This window comes from Gracilinanus agilis, chromosome 5 (genome assembly GCF_016433145.1).
Source record: "Gracilinanus agilis isolate LMUSP501 chromosome 5, AgileGrace, whole genome shotgun sequence".
Lineage (NCBI taxonomy): Eukaryota > Metazoa > Chordata > Mammalia > Didelphimorphia > Didelphidae > Gracilinanus > Gracilinanus agilis.
In genome coordinates, this window is record NC_058134.1 from 270,428,028 (window position 1) to 270,453,444 (window position 25,417).

Here is a 25,417-nt window from a genome sequence, read left to right on the forward strand (position 1 = left end):
TTTCTTTCTTTCTTTCTTTCTTTCTTTCTTTCTTTCTTTCTTTCTTTCTTTCTTTCTTTCTTTCTTTCTTTCTTTCTTTCCTTCTCTCTCTTCCTTTCTTCCTTCCTGTGTTCCTTCATTCCTTCCTTCCCCCTCCCCCTCTCTCTCTTTTTCTTTCTCTTTCTGTCTTACCTTCTGTCTTAGAATTGATGCTAAATATAATTTCTAAGGCAGAAGAATGATAAGGACTAGATAATTGGGGTTAAGTGACTTGCCCAGGGTCACATAACTAAGAAATGTCTGAAGTCAGATTTGAACCTAGGACTTCTCGTCTCCAAGCCTGGTTCTCTATCCACTGTGCCCTGCTCAATGCCCCACTATCTGGTTGTTACTCATTTTATAAATGAGGAAAGCGACCCTAGAGAGGCAAAGTGATTTGTCCAAGATAGTCATGACAAGATACGAATCCATGGCCTCTAATTCCCAAGCCAGTGTTCTTTCCACCATGGCACATTTTTCTGTAGCTAGTCCCTTCTTGTCCAGTATTTGTGTCATTTTTTAAAGGAACATATCAGACATCATATCCCTCTTGAATTAAATTAAATTTGACCTCTTGTTATTGTTTGATGGAGGGGTTCAGAATTCTGATATCATTACATTCAGGAAATCAGTCATTCTTCATAACTTTAAGTCCTCTGTCAATGTTATACTTGTCATTCCAGAGGCTCTTAAGTTGGGGCCCTTGAACTTGTTTAAAAAATATTTTGGTAACTATTTTAACGTAACTGGTTTCCTTTGTAATTCTATATATTTTAATTTATGCATTTAAAAATATTATTCTGAGAAATTCAGATGTTGTGGTTGTTATTCATTTGTTTCTTTTGTGCCTAACTCTTTGTGATCCTATTTGGGATTTTCTTGGTAAAGAAAATAGATGGTTTGCCATTTCCTTCTCCAGCTCATTTTATAAATGAGGAAACTGAGGCCAAAGGGCTAAGTGACTTGCCCAGGATCACACAGCTAAGAAGTGTTGGAGGCTGGACTTGAATTCAAGGCTTCCTGACCCCTGGCCAGGTGATCTATTCATTGTATCACATAGCTGCCTGATGAATCTATATGTTTTGCCAAAATTGCCAAAGGGAGGTTCATGATGGAAAGGTTAAGAACCCTTGCTATAAGCAAGACATTCATAACAAATAAGAATAAACCAGTAACCAAACCAAACTTACTTTTTAAACCACTTACCTCTCAATCAATAAGAAAATTCATAAATTTCGTACTAGATATACAAAGGCAGAATGGTTCTCCCAGCCTTTAAAGAATTTCTGATGAAGGGAGACTACTAAGACAAATGCAAGATAATTTGAGGAAGCAGAAAGCAATAAATGATGGAAGGGTGAGGGAAGGAAGGCTTCCTGGAAATCTGCTCCTTCCTCCGGTCTAAGTCTTTGAGGAAGAAAAAGGCTTCTGAAAGGCTGAAGTGAGGAGGGAAGTCCTTTTAGCCTTCAGGTCAGCTTTAAGAATGCAAAGAGGGAAAGAGATAAAATATTAAGCATGGTCATACTGACCTCCTTGGCTTCCTTTAAATCTCAACTAAATTCAAGCTTTTACTAGAAGCTTTCCCCCACTTCTCTTAATACTAGAGCCTTCCCTCTCTTACTTATTTCCTATATATAGTTTGTTTGTACATATTTGTTTGCCTGTTATTTCTCCCATTAGACTGTAAGTTTCTGGAAAGTAGGGACTTGATTTCATCTCTTTTTGAATCCCCAACGTCTTTGAAAATGCCTGGCACATATTAGGTATTTAATAAGTGTTCATTGATTGATTCATAGAAATTGATTTAAGGAAAAATAAAGGTAACAATACTTAGAATTGATTCTAAGACAAAGTCAAGGGTTTTAAAAAAAAGAAAAGAAAATTTTCTTTTCTTTCTTTAATCAGTGACAGTAAGTAGTTCATCTCTTCACAGCTGTATTACTGAAAAATAAAAATAGGGAAGTTCTTGATCTCTTGGTTGGTTAAATTCAGCTTTGCCTAACTGTATATAAATTCAACTTTATCTAACTGAATATCTTAAGTATATGCCATGCTTGTCCATTGACAGCAGGTGCTACTTGGAAATTGTAAAGTGACTTAAGTCACTAAGGAAGAAAAATTACTTGCGGATCTAAGCAAATATACAGTAGCCCAGTGTAGGGTTGGTTTCCTGTGTGATGATTCTGCAAACTTGATTTTACAAGGAGATTGAATGACCTTTGCTATGGTTAGAAACACTAGAGGGGAAAAAATCCCATTCTTTAGAATATGAGGTAACAGGATACTGACCACTCAGCAGATGATATATGTGCCTTGTGTGATTAATTACATTTGAGCTTATCAAATATTTCCTTATGACACAGTCTTCATTTACTGAAGACATGAGAGAGTGAAAGAAAAGAAATGATGGTGGTAAATAATCTCTGCCTCTGTTTTTGAGAGGATATCGCTCCTACTCTGAAATGGTCTTGATATTGTTATCGTAAGAATACTGAGGATGAGAAGTTATGTGGTAGAGGGAGGGAGGGGAAAGGATACTGTTTTGGAAATCAGAATACCTGGGCTTTCTTCTCTACTCCATTGCTAGTGTGACTCTAGGGAAGGCAATGAACTTGTAGAATTTCATCCTTTGTCTATAAAGGAAGGACAGCAATACTTGTACTAACTACTTTCATCCTAGGGTTTTTGGAGAGCAGCAATTAGTAAGCCTTCAAGTGCATGTCTTCACCATTTTGTAGACAAGTTATTTCATCACTGAGTCCCAAGGCTTTTTTTTAATCTGTAATAGTATTAGTACTAGAACTATCCATCCCATAGGTTTATTGTGAGATAACAGTTCATGTGAAAATAACTAAGGAGTTTTAGTAGACTGCAAACTAACAAGGAATCAACCTGGTAATGTAGTAGTCAAAAAAGTGAGTCTCATTTTGGACATCTTGCCGATTGATGTATTAAGAAATATATAAAATCAAGGTAACAAACTAAGAAACCCTCAGTATATTTGCTCTATCTTTTTTTATTTTTATTTTTTAAACCCTTAACTTCTGTGTATTGGTTCCTTCGTGGAAGAGTGGTAAGGGTGGGCAATGGGGGGTCAAGTGACTTGCCCAGGGTCACACAGCTGGGAAGTGCCTGAGGTCAGATTTGAACCTAGCACCTCCCATCTCTAGGCCTGACTCTCAATTCACTGAGCTACCCAGCTGCCGCTGCTCTGTCTTTTAAAAAATATGCCTACATATTTATAAAATTCTATTACCCTTCACTTTGTTTCCCTTTTAAAAAATACAGTTGCAGCCTCTATGCTTGTTATTATATTTGTTTCCCTAGATAGAAGTATATACTGTTCTGTCCAAGGAGAGGGACTCATCCATGGTCAGACCAGATTTGAAATGTGGTGTTAAATGTGGACATCGTATTTGAGAAAGCCTACTGAATGGTTTCACAGGTCCAAAGAAAGGTGACCAGGATATTGCAGGCCCTTGAAATATATCATAATTATACATCATTTGAGAGAACTAGAGATTTTAAGTCTGGAGAAATGAAGAATGGGGAAAAGTGATAGCCGTCTTCAGGTATTTGAAGTGTTGTCATTGGGAAAAGGGATTTGCTTGTAATCTTCCCTTCAAGTTACAGTGAGGCAGATATCAATTCAGTATAAGGAGCAACGTCCTAATAATGGCAGCTGTCCAAAAATGGAATGGACTGTTTTGTTCAATTCACTCCATTTGTGATCCATTCAAGGTTTTCTTGAGAAAGGTACTGAAGTGGTTTGCCATCTCCTTCGGCTCATTTTATAGAAACTGAGACCAACAAAGTGAAATGATTTACCCAGGGCCACCTAGCCAGTGACTGACGTCAGATTTGAACTCAGGAAGATGAGTCTTTTTGATTTTAGTCCTGGTACTCTATCTACTGTACCCTGTACTACTGTACTCTATGTACTGCCCCTATGAACTGTCTTAAGTAGTACTGAGTCCCACCTCCTTCATCCCCAAACCCATTCCAACCTATACTTCCCCTAGTTAAAGGTCTAGTTTGGAGGATGGATGTCTATTTGTTAGGTTTCCTGTTGCTGAGACCCATACTGTGGGTGAAATTTGATCTTCTAGTTCATGACCACCTAGATCCCTTCCAGCTCTTCCATTCTATGGAATTCCACTAAAAAATGTAAGAGCTCTAAAAATCAGGACAACCTTTCTTCCTTCTTATTGTAGGTAGCATCTACCTTTCACAGGCTAGACTAGATGTTTCTTAGACTATATTGCAACTATCCTTAAGACTTAATCGATATGGGAGTGGGGGCAGCTTGGGAGAACAGTGGTTAGAGAGACAGATGTGGTGTTGGGAGGATCTGGGTTCAAATCCAACCTTTGATACTCCTGTGTGATTTAACTCTGATTGCCTAGCCCTTGCCACTCTTCTGTCTTGATACTGAGACAGAAGGTAAGGGCTTAAAAAAAAAAAGACAATCAAAGCAGATGAAGAAGGTGAAAGTCTGTACCACAGCTTTCTGGTTGATTAAGTACAAAAGCCAGGACCGGAAAAGTCAGAGACTCCACTTTGAGCCTGAATACACCTTCCAACCAGCAGATCACCTTTGACAATTGAATCAGTATAACCTTGCTGAATATCCTTTTAATCAAATACTATGTATTGTTTGCTCTTTAGCAGTCCCTATTGCCCAGGGGGCATAGAGAGAAAGAAAAGCAAAAATACAAAGCCAAGATGTAACTAAATAGATACATACAAGATAGATACAGAGTAGAATGAAAGTAGAGAGAAGAGGGCAGCATTGTCCCACAGAAGGTGCAATTTAAGCCAAACCAGGGAAGCCAGGGATATTGAGGCAGAGGTGAGAAGGTGCTATGTCCGGCCACAGAGATTGCATGCTCTAGTCTAAGGCATGGAAATGGGAAATCAGTATTCTGTTTAAGGAATAGCAAATAGGTCAGTATCACTGGCTCAAAAAGTATCATGGGGGTGGGGGGAAAGTGTATTAAGCTAGAAAGGCAGGAAGGGGGGGCCAGGCTATGAGGAGCCATAAATGGCAAATAAAGGACTTGATATTTGATCCTAGAGGTAATAGGCAGAAGTTTATGGAGGGGGAGGGGGCATCTGAGTGGTCTCTGAGTGGCTCATTTTGTTTCTATAGTGAACCTCCACCACCTGAGTCAGCCCTGGTGAAGAACACCCCCTTACCTCCCTGTTCTCCCAGAAGAATTCTGTTTTCCGCACTGCCTAGCTGGTTTTGCCTTTCATCATTTTTGTTTTTTTGTAAGTTTTACAATTCAGCTAGGATTTCTCTGTGAGGCCAGCCCAGGTAGAATCGGAATGGGTTTGGGCGTCTTTTCTTTGCTGATGACCGTCTGTTGTTGCTAAGCCTATGAGGGCTCTCTCTGTGAAGTGCATGTTAATATTTAGATCAAACAGTGATCGGAATACATTAATGCCCACTGGGTAAACGTGTCATTTGAAAGCAGCTGCTGAGCCCTCTTCCTGCTGCTCCAATTAACACATAGAGCACACGCTTGTCGGCAAGTGGGCTGTGTGTATGGATGAAACCACTTGGCTGCTTATTCATAGAGTAGATTGGGTAGCACCAAGAGTTCATCAACTTGGCTGTTTTTAGAACCAGAGACAAGAGAGGGGTTTCTTCAGGATGTGCTTCTGGCTCGCATTTGCCAGGGAAGGGGAGATGAGTAAGCAGGAGAGAGCCAGATCCACCTTGAGATATGGTTCAGTCCATTGACAAGGATGCTCTGCCCGCCCCTCCCTCCTCCCCTACCCTCCCCTCTCCCCCTACCTTCAAATGATGGAGACTTTGGCTAGTGAAATTCTGTAGTGTCGGGATTCCTCTTGCTATCAGCTCGGATGTCTTGAACTTTCTCGTTTTTTTTGTTATTTTTGTTTTTTTGTTTTTAAATTTTCCTGAAGTTCAAAGCTTGCCTTTCCTTCTAGGTTTACAGAATTCTCCTCTTTCTTTCTTTCTTTCTTTCTTTCTTTCTTTTTTTTTTTTATTAAAAAAACCACTCCTGTTTATGAAGTGAGGAGTAAAAATTTCAGGGGGAAACTGCATGCCTCATTATTGTAGCTGAAATTATTGATGGCTTTTTCTGCTTCTTTTCGATGGCACCAGAGAGACTGGTAAAAGGACCTTGCTTTCCAGCTGATGTTTTTGGGGGGGTCGGGTTAGGGGGGGGTCCACTCATGCCTAGAGCTCTCCGTGAAGCCTAGCTGTTGTTTAATTCAAGGTAAACTAGGCTGGTTGTGAAAAGTGAAGGCAATGGACCGCTTCCTAGGTTTTGTGAAGCAGATCAGACGATCCAGAAGAAGAAAGGGGAAAAAGTACAGACCAGAAGAGGATTACCATGAGGGCTATGAGGATGTCTATTACTATGCTTCCGAACATTTTCGAAGTAAGCTTTCCTTCCCCTCCTATTCTTTCTCCTCTCACAACAATAAGTGGTGTCTGTAGCTTTGATCTTTATCTGGAAGTGCCAGAGGGTTCCCACTCTTATCTGTAAGCCTTGTGTCTGTGGTTAAGTGTTTCCTCTCTCGCTGTTTGCTAATAGCACAGAGCCATGAAATATTCGAGGTCTTTATAACCAGCTGGTTAATATTTTAGGTGCAGTTATTGATTAGGTTACTATGGTAATGAGCCCATTGTTAAACTAAATGAACTTTGTTGACTTTCCCGAATTTTGTTGTTGTTCCTGTTGTTGTTAGCTGCAATTCACTTTAGTAGGGAAAAGACTAGTTCTGAAGAAATCCTTCCTTGTATACCAGTCGGGGCTGATGATTTAATATTAGGGATCTTGACTTCTAGGCAGTTTTTGGTGATTAATTGAATGCCTTCCTTGTAGTATGGGAAGTTAGTTGTTCCTGGCTTTCTGTAATGCATGTTCATAATTTCTGCTTTTTAAATTTTCATTTAAGTAATCCCTTACAGCTACTGGAGTAGCTGTAGAGTGAAATAATAAGCCTGCATTAGGAGCTTTGCAAATTAGCCCTTAAGTAGCAGAGAACTTGCATTTTTCCTTGTGTCTGTCAATGCTTTGAATTCATGCTGCAGCTTTGACTTATTCCAGGGGATTGAAAATGCCCCCAAATGCCTAGGGGCTCAGTTGGAGGGAAGCTGCTTGTAATGGTAGCCTCTGTGTGGAAGATACTGACACATTCATGTTGCACAGAAATTATTTTTAAACTAACATTTTCATTTTTTTACCATTTCGAATATGATGCTTTTCAAAGTTCCATTTCAGCTTTCTCCCTTTCTGAGCAATGATGTCAAACTATCAATGTGTCTCATTTACAACTGCTCTGTGTTGAATAATAAATAATTTAGAGCCCTATTTCTGTTGTACTGGAAACTGTGAAAACTAGTTTTAGATGCCTAAGACTCGGCTGTGATTTAGAGGGAACAAATCACATGGTAGTAGTAATAAGAGGGGCCTGAATGCTCTTTCTCATGCTTGGTGTCAGTTTAGAAAGACTCTTGACCTTTTACGGGCCACTTTATTTTTTAATGGACTTAGTATCTGTGGAATGTTGGTTTTTAAATATTTCAATATGGAAGTATCTTCAGAGAACATTCTCATCTCTTAAGAGATTTTACCTTTTTTAAGACTTAATTTACATGACCAATTTTAATTGAATACATAAATATTTTATATAGATGTATGTATGAATGTACATGTGTTTTATATATATATATTCACTTTATCTTGACAAGCTTTAAAAGGAGATTGAGGGAAAGAAAAGAAGGAGATTGAGGAGTAAAAGCTTACACATCTTATGATAATATACAGGGATTTCAGAGACTATCTTAGTAAACTTTTACAAGCATACTATCAATAGATATAAGTCAAATTCAGACCTTGGCAGGTCAATATTTTTTGTTTTAATTTTTCAAATCAAGTGGACTGTTTATTGTTTACCTTCAACACACAAGGTGTCAGGCTAGATTATTGGACACTTTGGGAAGGATATGCTGAAAACAACAGTTAGGAAAAAAAAGTTGGAAGCTCTATGAAGTCTTCCAATGGTGCCCAAATAGATGAAACCAGGAAAGAGAAAAACAAAGGCACTAAGATGTTACTTAAAAAACAAAACAAAACGATAAGATAATAGTTTGAGCTTGCTAGAAATTGGTCAAGATCATCCATCCTAACAGTAAATAGCCTCCAGAGTTAAGGAAAGCCATATATGTAAAGATCAGTATTTTTCCACTATTTATCAGCATACTAAATCTTTAGAATTAAATAGCCATCTATTGTGTAATGTATTTAGTTCAGCAGAGTTAGATGAATATTTCACCTACAACTTGAAATAGCTACTTAATAAACAAAATGTGACACAGGAGACTTAAGCTCTTGGGATCTGACCATTCATCATCGATCTTCTAATAGCATTGAGTGTTTTACTGAGCTGTGTCATACAACTTAATGGCTTTTTAGTGGAGCTTTTGTCTTCTGTTTCAGGACACAACAGTGTGCTACTCTTGGAACTGTGTTAGATGTGTCTTCTCCTAAAATTGTTTTGCAGAAAAAAAGTCAGGAAATAAGATAAATAGTAGTTTTAAGATCCTCAATTTCTTCACTAGGAGGTTCAGAGGGGTTCCTTATCTTAAACATGCTTTGTGTTTTCCCAGAGCAAACTTAGAAACTATACTATTTACAGGCAAGATTTTGTGTAGTTATTGAATAAAGGTATCAACATCTCTGATGATTTGGTCAAAGACCTGATATTGAAATACTAGAGAAAGAATTTTTTCTAGTTAGTTTCTATTTGTTCCTTCTCTCCAACTTTCAGTATAGTTTGTACCATAATTTTCAGGGATATAACTCTGCATCTGTTGTAAATTCCTTTAACATTTAAGGTTTCCATATATATATCAAGTGTGCAATCCTAAAAGTTGAATTGGAAAGACTCATATTTCTCCATGATGTCTTCCTTAATATTTCTATGGATAGATCATTTTCACTTCTCATGAAATTTAATTCCACCAAGCTTTTTCATGCTTCTGTATTTCAAAGGCATGCCATGATGAATTTCAAATGCAAAGCCCTTTATTAATGTAAGAGTAGTATAAAATCCTACAAAGTATAGGTACTCTTTTGTTGTTGGTATTCAATCATCTCCAACTCTTTATGACCCCATTTGGAGTTTTTGTGGTGAAGATACTGGAGTGGTCTACCATGTTCTTCTCCAGCTCATTTTACAGATGAGGAAACAGAGGCAAATGGAATTAAGTCACTTGCCCAGGATCACCCAGCTAGTAAGTGTGTGAGGCCAGCTTTAACCTCAGGAAGATGAGTCTTCCTGACTCCAGGCCTGGTACTGGGTCACCTAGCTGCCCTGATGTAGAATTCTCCTTTGATTCCTCACTAGAACTGACATTAGATTATGAAAGTAGCAACAATTTCAACTAGTTAACTAGAATCTATGTGCTACTAATCAACTTCCTTTACCTAGAATTAAAGGGAACTGTACTATGATTTTATAGCTCTATAGAACTCTCTAAAGTTCTATGATTGCCAACTTTTGAGACTCTAAAAGAATCGTTGTGGAGGGATGTGCCTCGTAAAAATTTCCCAGGGATAACACATTTTAAGAAATTTCTAGGAATTGCTAGCTACCTGGCAACTTGCCCATCAATTGATGCTAATTAAAATTTTTATTCTAAAAAAAAATTTCTGGCCATTTTTGAAAACCAAAAAGTTTCAAGAATTTCAATTAATGTCAGTTCTAGTGAGGAATCAAAGCCCATATATGATTTTCCAGATGTCCAGGCAAATGCAAGCTTTTAAGCATTTCTTTTAATCTAAGTAGTCACATGCTTTGCTTGCTATTGTGTTAAAAAAAGGACCTAACTTCTATTGGTTAAGATTGATAAATTGTCTTAAAATCTAATTTTATTTTGTTTTTCATTTCACATAGACTTGTAATGGCACTCTGGTTTAAAAAAGCCTGAGGATTTCATAGTCATGACATTTGTGATATAAAAGAAAAAATATTTATGATTCTGTTTCTTTTTTGTATTGAAGTAACAGCTGTGCTAAATTTATATTGCCACTTGCATTATTAAAGACATGCCATGAACCACTGCAAATCAGAATTTATAATGGGCAAGCTGAAACTGATCTGTTAGCACAGTAGCTCCATTGACATCCACGATAACAGAAATTTTGACCTACCAAGTCAGAAGAGACGCTATTAAGTGATTTTATAAAATCAGAGAAAGAGGGATGGCTTAGGAGTCAGGAAGACCTGGGTTTATCTTCTGCCTTTGACATATTTTTAGCTGTATGGTCAAGGGTCAGCACTTTACCTATTCCAGCCTTAGTTTTCTTATATGTAAAATGGAGATAGAGCAGCTAGGAAGTGCAGTGGATAGAGTGCTAGACCTGGAGTCAGAAACTCATCTATGCTGAGTTCAAATCTGATCTCAGACACTAACTAGCTGTGTGACCCCGGACAAGACACTTAAGACTGTTGGCCTCAGTTTCCTCATCTGTAAAATGAGCTGGGGGAGGAAATGGCAAACCATTCCATTTATCTTTTCCAAGAAAACCCCAAATGAGGTCATTAAGAGTCAAGACAGGACTGAAAGACTGAACAACAACAGACATGCAGATCATAGCACCTGCCGTTCAGGGCTGTAAGCATCAAATGCATGTGAAGCATTTTGCAATTATTAATCTCTTAGACCCTCTTCTCCCCACCAAGCAATTCACCAAGAATTTGTTTTAGTCCTGCTTCGATGGAAACCTTAGGAGTCTCCACTGAACTTCCTAGCTGCCCAGGTCTTCAGTCACAATGAATATCATTTGACCAATGAAGTTAGAATTAATTTTAATAATAACGATAATAATTTTTACATTTATATTATACTTTTTAATTTACACCAGTAATTCCCAAAGTGGGTGCCACCACCCCCTGGTGGATGCTGCAGCAATCCAGAGGAGAGGTGATGGCCACAGGTGCATTTATCTTTCCTATTAATTGCTATTAAAATTAAAAAAAATTAATTTCCAGGGGGCTAAGTAATATTTTTTCTGGAAAGGGGGCAGTAGGCCAAAAAAGTTTGGGAACCACTGGTTTACACAGTGTTTTTTACCACGACAGCATGAGATAAATAATGCAAGTGGGAGATAGCTAGGTGGCTCTGTGGATAGAAAGCTAGGTTTAGAGATGGAAAATCTTGGGTTCAAATGTGGCTTTAGATGCTTCCTAGCTGTGTGACCTTGGGCAAGTCACTTAAACCCAGTTGCCTAGTCTTTCCTGCTCTTCTGCCTTGGAACCAATAATTAGTGTCAATTCTAAGACAGAAGGTAAGGGTTTTTGTTTTATTAAAAAATGCAAGTGGAACATTAATATTCCCATTTGAAGATAGAGCTCAGAGAGATGGTCGCATAGATGGTAAGTCACAGAGTCTGGACTTAAAGTCCTATTTGCTTTCTCCTGGGGAGAGTTAGCAACTGAAATATTTGAACTAAAGACCTATTTACCTCTTTTTGTTGGAGACAGATGAGCCACAAGCACTTAAGACTTCAGCATCTTTTGCACCTTTCCTACAATTAGGAATTGTCACCATTAAAGTAGGGATGGTCTTGTCCTTGATAGTGATCCTCCTCCATTTGGGTGGCGATTTCTCTAAACTGCATGTTAGAAGAATTCCTTTGAAATATAAACATTAACCAATGAGCATTTATTAGAGTAAATGCCTGTGTTGTGCCAGACACTGCCCTCGGCTCTGGGGATAAAAAGACTGAAATGAATCAACACCCCATCAAGGAAGCTTCCTTTCTTTTGGGGAAATAGCATACACACACCTGAGCAAATCTAAAATATGTACCTGGTTAATTCAATTTCAGGGAGTCAAGGCTGGAAGTGGGATAGGGTGGGTTAGATTCAGAAAAGGCTGAATGGAAGAAGGAACAGATGAACTTAACCCTAAACGAATCTTGGGTATCTAGGAGACAGAAATGAAGAGAGGGTTCATTTCAGGCTTACGAAACAACTTGTCCAAAAACATATAGATGGGAGATGGTGGGTTTTCTAGTAGGACCACTGACTTGCTTCTTCTTGAAAAAAAAAATAGAACCTGGCCTTGGGATTAATCTTTTCTTTTAATTTTAATTTAATTCCCAAGTAAGGAAACTCTTTTACTAATTGAGATATTTCTTCTTTGCAACTGTTTCCTAGAATAGAGGTATCAAATACCTGACTTTCTGGCCATATGCAGCCCACAGTGCCCCAAATGTAGCCCATAGTAGATGAAAATAGAAATGGAAAATAATTAATAAATTATAAAAGAACTTTTAAGTCAATTTGTGGTCTTGTTCAATTGTTTTCGTCATGTCTGATTCTTCATGACTCTATTCGAGGTCTTCTTGGCAGAGATTCTAAAGTAGTTGGCCATTTTCTTCTCCAGCTCATTTGGCAGATGAGGGATCTGAGGCAAACAGAAATAAGTGACTTGCCCAGCATCTCAGTAGTGGTTTGTCATTTTCTTGTCCAGCTCATTTGACAGATGAAGAAGCTGAGGCAAACAGGGTTAAGTGATTTCCCCAGGATCTCAGTAGTGGTTTGCCATTTTTTTGTCCAGCTCATTTGACAGATGAGGGAACTGAGGCAAACAGAAATAAGTGACTTGCCCAGGATCACAGTAATGGTTTGCTATTTTCTTCTCTAGCTCATTTAACAGATGAAGAAGCTGAGGCAAAAAGGGTTAGGTGATTTCCCCAGAATCTCAGGAGTGGTTTGCATTTTTTTGTCCAGCTAATTTGACAGATGAGGAAAATGAGGCAAACAAGGTTAAGTGACTTGCCCAGGGTCACCCAGCTAGGAAGTGTCTAAGGCCGGATTTGAATTCAGGAAGAGTCTGCCTGACAGTGTATCCACTGCGCCACCTAGACAGATTAGTGGCCCACATTTCTATTGGAGATTGATTCCACTTATCTAGAGCACTGAGAAGTTAAGCCACATTTTTTTCAGGCTCATATGGACAGTATGTATCAGAGGCTGGCTTGATCCAATATATTCCTGGCTTCAAGGCTGGACTCTATGTATCTGCTAGATCATACTGGTTTGATCTTATTTTGCCTTATTAATTTATTATTAACTTGTTGAATTTTTTTAACCTGTGGGTTTTTATTTGTTTGTTTGCAGATTGGCAGACACCATTGACCACATGGGTTGTTGTAGCTTATTTGAAGTCATTTTGAATTGGGTTGTTTTCTTAACCAGTGTGGTTTTGTAAGTGCCGAGTGAGATCATTCTGATGTTGAACCATTTTGGAATATTCAGTTCTCTGTGTGCAGCCATAATTTTCTCTACATTATGAGAAAAGAGATCTTCAAGCTCTTGGGCATCCCCCTTTATCCTATTAAGGAGACCACATGGAGCTCTTCAAGGAGAATCATTTGTTTACCTAATTTGAAGGAGTCGGTCTTAGGGATGGATCAGATATGGGTCATTCCATTTCTCCATCAGAGTCTGCTAGAAGCGCCTGAGAGATGGAAGTTATGAACTAGAAGGATGAAGACAAGAGTCTAGATTTGGTATTGCCATGCTCCTTCTCTCTAATGCTTATGAAAACTAGAACCAGTACTGGCAGAGATCAAGCCCTTTCTGCTGAAAAATGTTAGCATCGTGTCCCAATCAGACTCTTATCTTCACTGCCCCCAGCCCATGTAGAGGCATTGTTGCTAGCAGTCAGTAGTCATGGTAGTAGGCGCAACTGCATGGTGCAGTGGATAGAGTGCAGGGACTGAAGTCAAGACGACTCATCTTCTTTGAGTTCAAATCTGGTCTCAGACCCTTACTAGCTATGTGACCTTGGGCAAGTCATTTAAATCTGCCTTAGTTTCCGCATATATCAAATAAGTTGGAGAAGGAAATGGCATACCATTCTGGTATCTTTGTCAAGAAAATCCCAAATGGGTTCACGGAGAGTCAGACATGACTGAGCAACCACAAAGTAGAATTAGTGTTTTGCCCTTGCAGTAAAAATAAAGACTTTAAGCACTTTTAAGGTTGACAAAGGAGTTTCCTCGCTATGGTCTGGTAAGGTAGTCAGGGAAGTCATCACCAGACCTCTTCTCCCCTTGTCCCATTTAACACTTGGGGATATTAAGGCTCCAAAAGGCTAAATTTCTCACCCTTGTTTTGGAAAATCACTCTGAGGCAATGTGGAGCATGAATTGGAGCAGGGAGAGACTTCAGGCAGATAAAACTAATAGGAGACTATTAGGACCATCTGCTAAGTGGTGATCTGAACCAGACCAATGAGGTCTCTTCTAACTCGAATTCCATGACTCTAAGTATCCATAGAACAAACCAGCAAAATCAGAGGAGAGGGGTAGAATAGTCACTTGGAGAATGAAGTGTTATTTTTGACTGGAGAATTCAGGGAATGGGTCATGGTGGAGTTAGAATTTGAGTTAAGCCTGCATGGATCACAATGGATGACTAGAATATCAACAAGTAGAGATTCCTGGAGGATATTTTAGGCATAAAGAAGTGTGATTCAGGACAGTGTGGAGCCTTTTTGTGAATATAGGGTAGCCCAGGGTGGTTGAAGAATAGAGTCTCTAATGGGATAATTCATGAGATAAGGTTATAAGACTGGAGGAGTGTTTTAATCATTTGCTTTGAGAACAAAGATGATAAAACTTCACCACTAAATATATTGAACTCAAGGTCCCAGGTGATGCAATCCCTTGCAGGGGCTGACCTGTGGTTTGGGGGAATTTCAAATGTAATGGAATGCGGTATCCTTTTTATTTTTTTCTTTCCTGGTCTATGACCACACTCCTGATTTTTCTTTACTTGGAATTACCTTTCTTTATGGCATCAGGATATTTCTAATCTTGTACAGGATTGAGTGGTCAACATGTTCCATTTGCCCAGAGTGTTTTATGTCAGCATCTTAGAATAGCTCGACTTGCAGAAAGAAAAAAGGAATGAAATAATTCACAGTCATCTGGGCAATCATTTAGCTTTCCCTTAATGCTTGTCATTGATATTTAAGCAGAGGTATTTATCTGAATCATATTAATTCACCTCAGAAATGTGAAATAATATTCCCCCCTATGGATACCACTATTCAATTTAGACAGTGTGTTATCTGAAAAAGGCAAATTCAGTAGTGAACACATTTTGTTCAGGCTGAATTACTGTGGAATTAAAAATAAAAAAAGATAATAGATTTCATCCTTTTGTCCCATGACACTGTCATTAACAGTGAAGGTTAGTGCTTGAGAAGACCAACATACAAGTGCTCTGTCACAACTAAAAATAGCTAGCATTTATATGGCTCTATAAGGTTCACAGGCAGCTTTAGAAATATTATCTCGTTTTGTCTTCACAATGACCATGGGAGAAAAGGGTTATTACATTATTGTTCTCATTTTTCAGACGAGGAAACTGAGGCTGGTAGTGGTTAAGGGAGATGCCCAGGGTCACACAGCTGCTAAAGCGTCTGAGGCTGGATTTGACTTTGGGGATCCTGATTCTCCAGGATCAGGTTCTTTTTAACAGCATGCTATTAAAACGTGATGAAATTTAACAAAGATAAATGTAAAGCTGAACTCCAGGTTAAAAAGCCAAAAGTTTATTGGACAATTAGGAGTCTGGGGGATCATGTTGGAACTGCAGTTGATTTGAAATAGATTTCCGGATTTTAGTTAACTGTAAGTTAAAAAATCGACTAAAATTTAGCCATATGATATTATTGTCCAAAATATCTCATCCAATAGTGTGTTTTTTTTATCCTGATCTGTGATTGCATCAGTGTGGGAAACACTAATTGTGGGAAAACTCTTCGCTGATACACACCAGCAACTCCTTTGTCACTTTTAATCAGAGACATTGAAGGGGTTTAACAGATAGAACACTAGAGTTAGGAGTCCAAAGTTCTGAATTCGAATACTATTCAGATACTAGCTGTGTGACCATGGACAAGTCACTTAAACTCTCTCAGCTTCAGTTTCTTCATGCGTAAAATCGAGGTAAAAATATCACCTAACTCAGGATTCTTCTGAGATAAGCTCTGCAAAGCACTTTGCAAAGCTTAAAAAGCTAAGTAATAATAATATTATTATTACAGAGTTGCCTGCAGGGTGCTGAGTGGTTAAATGATTTGTCTGAAGTCACACAGCTAGTATATGTCAAAAGTAGGACTTTTTGGCTCCATGTAGATGCCATTGCTGTCTACGTTAATAGATGTAGACTGTCCAGAATAAGAATTTAATAAACTTACTGTATTCCTTACAGATTATGTATCCTGGGTTGTATACCTCAGACTATGCCCTATAGATGGGCAGATCACCAGTGGGTTTAGTTCTGGTCACTCATTTTTTTTTTTTTTTTGAGAGACATTTAATGGAACACATCCCGAAGGGGTGAGTAGGTAGTCTGGGGCCATGTTCTAGGAGGAGACAAAGGGAGTGGGGGAAGGGAGGAAGTAATATGATAACTCTCTTTCAATATTTGAAAAGGTATAATGTGGGAGAGACCAAATAGAGTGATTCTTACAGCTCCAGAAGCCAGAACCAGGACCAATGAGTAGAAGTTATGAAGGGGGCTATTTTTACTCATTAGAAGGACACATTTTCACACAGAGCTTTGAAAAGAGAGAATGTGTTGCTTCATGAAACAGAGCAGAAACTGGACCACCATCTGTCAGTAATGTTGGAGACGATATTTCTGAGTAGGCAAAAAAAAAAGTCACTTTTGTTCAATAGGTTATCTCTAAATTGTGTTATTTACCATTATTCTAAATAATGTTACTTATACCAAATAGTGTCATTTATTGTTCTAAATAGTCTAATTTACTAAGTAATGTTATATATTCCAAATAGCATTATTTATTATCATCCTAAATAGAGTTATTTATTATCTTGAAGAGTTATATATTCTCCTAAATAGTACTATTTATCCCAAATAGTTTTATGTATTATTATCCTAAGTAGCAGTATTTATCCCAAATAGTATTACTTATAATTATTCTAAATAGTGTTATCCCAAATAATATTATTATTATCCTAAATAGTGCTATTTATCCTGTTATATTGAATCTCTGGGAGCCAAGAGTTCACACTGTGATTGACAGGTGGATCAGTTGGATGTCAAAATGTTCCCAGGGAGGCGTGCCAACAGGAGAGGGCAGTTGGCCCGGCGGGGGGAGGGGAGGGTAATAAAACCACCCTGGTAGCCCTGGCAGGGGTTCTTGGTTCTTGTCTTTCCCTGAGACCGGAGATCAGTGGATCCTAGTCTTGGTGGGATTGAGACTTGCAAACTCAACCCTGCAAGCTCCTCCTGTTTGTTCCTGAACCATCAACAACCTGTACCCAGACCATCATCTCTGATTCTACTGCCCTAGATATCAGGAAGTCAATCATCTTAGTTATCTAGGTGTCCCAGGGCCAGGGAGGGATCCCAGAAGTGGGCAGGAGAAGAAGAAGAGGGTGGAAGGGGTGGATATCTCAAACTGGTTAGGCTTATCATCCAGTGAAGAAGAAGCTGAAAGATTTACAGCAGTTTGCCCACTCTTGTGTGGCTCTGGCCAGGCTGTACCAGAGAGAAGCTAATCATCTTAATTCCTTTACTTGCCAACAGTTTAGAGATTCATCATTATCATTTTAATTAGGGTCTCCCAATACCTCTATCCAATCCCATTGTCCTCCTTTGTTAAATACAACCAAAGTTTTAAAGTACCTTCCTGAAGTGGTTATTCAAAGCTTCTTTGGGAAGGGAGAGACAGTCAGATACCAAATTTACCAAGCTAAAGTGCCCAGTAAATAAAATCAATTAACCCCTGGTGGGTCCCGAAGGGATATCATCCATTGACCTAAAGGATCCTGCCTGGGCAACTGTTATAAAGGAGAGAGGTGTCATCTTGTCCTCTCTCTACACTTCATCTACATCTACATCTAATAGATAGATAGGAGTATCAGTTTTTTATTATAACAATCCCAAATAGTGTTATTTATTATTATCCTAAATAGTGATATTTATCTCAAATAGTATTATTTATTATTATCCTAAATAGTGGTATTAATCCCGAATGGTGCAATTTATTATTATCCTAAATAGTTCTATTTATTCCAAATAATTTTATTTATTATTATTCTAAGTAGTGTTATTAATCCCAAATAGTGTTATTGATTATTATCCTAAATAGTGGTATTCATCCCAAAGAGTGTTATTAATCCCAAATAGTAGTATTTATTATTATTCTAAATACTGGTATTAATCCCAAATAGTATCACTTATTATTAATCTAAATAGCAATATTTATCTCAAATAGTGTTATTTATTATTATTCTAAATAGTATTATTAATCCCAAATAGTGTTATTTACTAAAGAATATAACTAAAGTTATATTCTAAATAGTGGTATTTATCCCAAATAGTGTTAATTTTCCTAAAAAGTGGTATTTATTATCATCCCAAATAGTGATATTTATTATATCCCTAAATAATGTTATTTATTACCTTAGTGTTACTTACCCTTACTATTTATTATTATCTAAATTGTGTTATTTATTATTATCCTAAATTATGTTGCTTATCCTAATTAATGTTATTTGGTTTCTTGAGTAACCTTCATGTCGAAAGCATTCTTTCTTATAGAATTGTAGGTGGATATCAGGTTCTTATCTAATCTTTCTGGTTCTCTTGTCTGTCTTAGTATCAGTTCTCAGACAAAAGATCTGTAAAGGTTAGGCAATTGGAGTTAACATGGCTAGGTCAAATTTGAACCCAGGTCCTCCCAGCTCCAAGCATGGTGCTCTATCCCCTGAGCCACCTAGCTGCCCTTCTTTGATTTTTGTCACTCATCTTCATACACAAGAGTCAAGGCTAGAAACCCATGAAGGTCTTATGACTCCCACTTTATTGCCTTTTCTGAAGTGATAGTGTAAACCAGTTGGCTTGTTTTAACATTCAAGTTCCATAAAGGCAATGAGAACTTCCTGTAGGAAAAACAACAAATGAATTAACTGAGTGGGTATGTTAATTAGTGAGGTTGTAAAGAATGTGTGGGTTGATTATCTATTTCATTAACTTCTGGTGTAGGTTTGAGGCAGAATTGAATGCAGGCAGATTGCTTATTGAGAGAGGTAGGAGTTTCTGGGAGTTGATTTTAGGATTCTTAAGTGTATCCCCAGTGCATTGCACAGTTCTCTGCGTGAAGCAAGCACTTAATTTTATAAAACAAAACTTGTTTATTTGGTTTTTATTATTGTTTAGTGATTGTTCTCTGAGTTATAACATCTTGCCATCCAGCACTGGCTATCCAGAGAGAGCATCCCTGCATCCTTGGCCAAACTGGAGGGGCAACCAGTGATGGAAGATAAAAATGGAGTAGAGCATGGTTGGTCTTGCCATCGTATCCTTAGCCACCTAGTACGAAGCCATAGTACAAAGAGATTGGTCAGTCAGCCAATAAAGCTTATTAAGATGAGTTCCATTAGATGGTTCAGTGGATGGAGAACCAGACCTAGAGATGGGAGATCTTCAGTTCAGATCTGGCTTCAGAGTATGACCTTGAGCAAGTCATTTCATCCCCAGTTACCTAATCCTTACTACTCTTCTGCCTTGGAACCATAGTTTTTTGTTTTGCTCTGGTTTTTGTTAAAGCAGTGGTTCCCAAACTTTTTTGGCCTACCACCCCCTTTCCAGAAAAAAATATTACTTAGCCCCCTGGAAATTAATTTTTTAAAATTTTAATAGCAATTAATAGGAAAGAGAAATGTAACTGTGGCCATCACCACCTCCCTGGATTGCTGCCACACCCACCAGGGGGCAGTGGTGCCCACGTTGGGAATCACTGGTTTAAAGATTAGTTCTGTAAATCCTTCAAGAATTTTGGAGTTCATTGGTATGACCACTTTCTCTAATGAGACAGATCATAACTCCTCCATACTTAAGAGATGATTTCATGTATTCCTGTGGCCAAAAAATTCATCACTTCCTGGCCAACATTCTGGCATTGAACCTCCCCAAACAATTAACTAATGGCTTACCACTCCTGGGCCAAGGACGGTCCCTAGCCCGGATGAAAAAGGAGGAGGGCTGCAACCTAAAGTAGGGGCAGCTGGGTAGCTCAGTGGATTGAGAGCCAGGCCTAGAGACGAAAGGTCCTAGGTTCGAGTCCGGGCTCAGACACTTCCCAGCTGGGTGACCCTGAGTGACCCATTGCCTACTGGTTGTGGCCCTATGCTCCTAGAATGGAGTCCCAGGATAAAAAAAAAAGATACTGCCCATTACTCAGCCTTATATGCTTTGCCTTTTCCATCTTGGTAGAACTTGACAGAGCTTAGGGTCCAGTAGCATTGCCATTGAGAGTTCAGAACTTTTTTCATACCATGATAAGGCAGGATTTTTATGGATGAATTCATTAATATACTTACATAGAATCTAATTCTTTGAAGAAAAAAAACTAGAACCCAATATGGAGCTATAATTCTAGAAGACAGAATGCTCAACATGAGTGATGTCACTTGAGACACCAAATAATGCCATTGCTCTTTAGGATTTATGATAGAATTGAGTCCGTGTATTTTCCATTTGCAATATTGGAACTCTACCTAGGTAGCTCATTAATAATTACATCTAGGCTTAGTGCCAAAAAGGCATTCTCCAAAATTGATGCCAGTTGCTTTATCAGTCAGACAATTAATGTCCGTGGGACTTATTTAAAAAAAATAATGAATTTTATATCAATGTAATACTTTGAATGGATATCAGCTGTTGAAGCCAAAGGAGAAATAAAATCCCCAATAAAAGCTTGTAGACTCATACTATTTACATTTCTAGAATTGTGCATGCTTTAACAAAATAACAGTAACAGCAAAGTATTGTATTATGTGGAATTTAACTCCATCCCAATAGTTAAATCTAGAAAAATACATTTAGACTGGTCACAGAATTCTCATGAAGACAAGAATTTCAATCAAACCAGCAGACATTTAACTATTCCTCTTTTCTCCTGAAATAATTACACACAAAATCAAGCATTTGATTCAACAAGTTACTTAGCATTAGTAATATTTTAAAATGATGTATCGTAAATATTTTATTTCCCCCCTTTTTCCCCATAAAGGATGAGAAGATAATAATTTGTGGTAAATTTCCTATCTGGATCTATTCCAGGACTTGTAAGATGGATGATCATTTATTCATTTGTAATCTAAAGATAGTGATCAGTTTATTAGGGTGCCTTGTTTTAAAAGTTCATTTGTAAGTTGGTTGCAACTTGGAACATATATTTCTTTGGGAACAGGTTTACGAATGATGATTAGAGTTCAGAAACTGATTCCTAAAGTATATTTAAGAGTGAAAAAATATTAATATTCATCCTAAGCTTGATGTTTTTTAGCATGTCTGAGCCCTTGTGAGCTCTTAGTTATTTTGGATCTCCTGGATCTAAAAAACCTAAGGTCTTAGTCTTTGCCTAATTCTTTTTAGGGAGATCCCCCCATTCTCCCAACACTATCCCCAAATCTTCCAATATTATATTGCTTTAGATAATTTTGAATGGATGCATTACAATAATATTTGTGCTTTGAATTCAGGTTAACAAACATTTATTGTCTGCTGTATGATAGCCAGTATGGCAGGTAGTGGCCAGACAATAAGCCTTTGACACCAGGGAGATCTGGGTTCGAGTCCCACCTCTGACACGTACTTGACTGTGTGATTCTGGGCCAATCACTTGATTTCCATGCTCCTAGGTGTCAGACTCTTCCTGAGTGCTCTGGAACTAGATTAAGATGTAATTGGGAAATGTTTAATAAAATAAATAAAAAGTATTAGAAGATACAGATAACATAAATTTGTGGTTTTCTAAGTAAATGTATGATCTTCAGGTATCTGTTTCCATTTGAGTTTGATGCTAGAGCAGGAGGCAGGTCTCTGAGACTTAAGTTTGAGAGGGTAGCTAAGTAGCACAGTGAATAGAGTACCAGGCTTGGAGGAAGACCTAAATTCAAATCTGGTCTCAGATGTTTCCTAGCTGTGTGATCCTGAGCAAGTCACTTAATCCCAATGGCCAAAATGAAAAGAAAGACCGACTTGCAGAGGGGACGCCATGGTGCACTGATAAGGGGAGTTTCCATCTTTACAGAATTCTCTCTATCTTATCCCTATGTGTAAGACAATGTGTCAGACACTGGAACTACAAAAGCAGAAGCTAAATTAGGGGTTCATAGTCTCTGGTCCTGCACTTAAAAAAAAAGTATTTTTTGAACCCAGAGGTCCTGAGTTAAAATCTGATGACCTCGAGCAAGTCACTTGACCCCAGTTGCCTAGCCCTTGCATGCCTCTGGTTTAGAACTGATACTAAGACAAAAGGTAAGAGTTTTCTGAAAAAGTATTTTGATAGCTTTCAGTAAAATTGGTTTCCTTAGTAATCATACATATTTGATTGTATGCCTCTAAAAACATTATTCTGAAGAGTCAATACATATCAGCTGTTAAGGGGACCATGACACAGAAAAGTTATGAACCCCTAAACTGGATGAACTTTAAGGTTCTTTCCAACTCTAAATCTTTATAATCCTATAAAAGAGCCCTTGCTTTCTCTCTGGTTTGGGGAAGAGGAATGCAATATTTAGAGAAATAATACAAATTAGTTTGAGGAGGGGTACAAGCATTAACAACTGGGCTGGGGCTTGGCATGTCAAGAACATCCGTAGGGTAGAAGTAGAAGGGAAGAAGAAAGGGGGGTAATAAATAAGTAAGTACCTGCTGTGTGCCTGGGATACCTGGACAGTCTATCAGCGCCATATTGGAAAACTGAAAGCTTCCATGTGAATCATCATAAGAAGATTTTGAAGATTATCTAGCAAGATAAGGTTCCAGACCCTGAGATCCTCTCTCTTGGGCTGAGCTGCCAAGCATTCATATTCAGCAGCAGAGTGTACAACTCCAGTGGACTATGCCTAAAAGACTATTTTACAAGGGATTCACTTTATGGAGAACTCACATATTTTACAGACGACTCAAGGTAAGAGCTCAATCGGCGGTCAGAGGAAGCAATATAAGGAAACTCTCAAAGTCTCTCTGAAGAACTTTAGCATTGACTGTGAGGCATGGGAGATGATGGCACAAGACCTCTCTAGGCTTTAAAGACAGTTATTTCTTTGTGTGAGAAATATCTTTTGAGTTACTTTTAAAATTTGGTAACTTTGGAAGAAAAGCTCAATTTGGTTTTATTACAGGGATTGGTTATTATGGAGGAGAAGAATATAATTGAACAAATCTTTCTTAAATACCTGCTTTGTACAGAGCTTGGTGCTTGGTACTGAGAATGATGCAGGTTGTCTGTTCTCAGGAATTTTACTAGTAGAGAACGGGGTAGGAGTCTACCAACTTATGCCCAATACATATTATTTCATGATAAATTTCTTTGTTAGATACAAAACAGAGTGTTATGTGAAGTCTGAGGGGGGCATGTTTGCCAAGTGGGGGATTGGAGAAGGATTCCTTAGGGAGCTAACATTTGAGTTAGGTTTTACAGGATAGAAAAGAATTACACTGGTAACTAAGGGGGAATAGAGTTCATTCCACGCATAAAGCACAATATGAACAAAGACAGGGAGACATGAAAATCTAGAGTGTATTTGAAAGGCAAGAGAACTATGATGGTAGACTTTGAATATTTGGAGGATGTGACAATGTGGAAGAAAGTTTTGAGTTGATTCTTTTTCCTATAAGGCAAAACCAGGAGCAATTGAAGGGCAGCTAATGTAATTAAAGAGATGTCCATCATTTGGGGAATGGCTGAACAAGTTGGGGCATATGATTTTGATGAAATAGTACCATGCCCTAAGAAATGACAAGCAAGTTAATATTTTTTAATATGGAAAGAAGGGTGAAATGAGCAGAAACAAGAGAACATTATATACAGCAGCAGACATATTGTTTGAAAAATAACTTGTTCATGTCTACTTTCAGAGAAAAAACTGACAAAATTTTATATAAATATACATATATTTTTTTTGGTTAAACAATGTCTTCTTTAGTGCAGGAAGGGGAAGGAGAGAAGGTGATAGCTGGGAATTTTAAGGTAAATGCAAATTGATTAAAAAACAGGGGATAAAATATTAATAATTAGAATGATCACTTTAGGATGACGTATGCCTCCCCTCACTGGAAGCTGGATGTCTCCTTTTCAGCAAGGTTGTATTGGGGATTCTTTTTCATTCATGGATTTATGGACTAGACGGCTTCAAATATCTTTCTTGACTCAGATTCTTTGATTTTGATCAGATGGAATGTGGTATATGTGAAGGGAGATAATATGAGAAAACTCTAAAAAGGTAAGCTTGTGTTAGAATGAAGAGGACTTTGAATGTCTGGCAAGAAAAAAAATCTGAACTTTATTTGATGAGCAAAAAGAGTCATAGAAAACTTTTGAGCAGAGGTATTCTTTTTCTTTGCATCCCCTTTACCTAGTATAGTAGGTGCTTAGCACATAGTAAGATGCTTAATGAATACTTGTTTTTAAACCCTTACTTTCTGTCCTGGTAATAACTCCAACACAGAATGACAAGGACTAGACATTTAGGGGTTAATTGACTTGCCCAGAGTCACATAGCCAGGGAGTGTCTGAGATCACATTTGAACCCAGGTCCTCCTGCCTCCAAGCCTGGCACTCTATCCACTGTGTCACCTAGCTGCCCCTTCAATAAACACTTTTTGATTGATGACCAGGAAGATTAGTCTGGCAGTAGCCACTATGAAGGATGGATTAGAAGGGTGAGAAAGTGGGGATGTGAGGATCTCTATGGAGGCTGTTGTAATTAGTCCAGCTGAGTGATGAACGAGGCTGGTGAATGTGGGTGTAGAGAAAGTACAGATTCAAGAGAATTATTTAAGATGGAACTGATTTCTGCCAGCATTTGGTAACTAATTAAATAAGAGAAGCAAGGGAGTGAAAGAAGAGTCACAGATTACTCTAAGGTTTTGAATATGGAAGATTCAATGGTGCTTTAATAAGGAAACATGAAATCAGAAGAAACAGATTTAAGGGAAACTTAAAAATTTTAAATTTAAGGAAAATTAATTTTTCCTTTATTAAAAAAATTAAAAATTTAAGGAAAATTTAATGAGCTTGTCTTTGATGTAATGAGTTTGAGGTCCAAGTGGGAAAACCAGGTGGAAATAGCATATAGTTGTTGTAGAGGTAAGTCATTGTAAACATCTTTTGTCCCAGTTTTTTTTTTTTTATCTCTTACCTTCCATCTTAGACTCAATATTATATATATATTGGTTCCAAGGAAGAAGAGTGGTAAGGGCTAGGCAATCTGTATTAAATGACTTGCCCAGAGTCATACAGCTAGGAAGTGTTTAAGGTCTGATTTGGACCCAGGACCTCCTGACT

General features: G+C 38.0%; 1 protein-coding gene across 1 annotated transcript in view; it reads left to right on the plus strand.

Moving 5' to 3' along the window:
* The first annotated feature begins 6,235 nt into the window (after window positions 1-6,235).
* GRIP1 (glutamate receptor interacting protein 1) overlaps window positions 6,236-25,417 on the plus strand; it is a 491,773-nt gene continuing 472,591 nt past the window's right edge. The window contains exon 1 of the mRNA XM_044679204.1: window positions 6,236-6,434. Coding sequence (XP_044535139.1) covers window positions 6,302-6,434 — 133 coding nt within the window. The 5' untranslated portion in view covers window positions 6,236-6,301. The remainder of the gene's footprint in view (window positions 6,435-25,417) is intronic.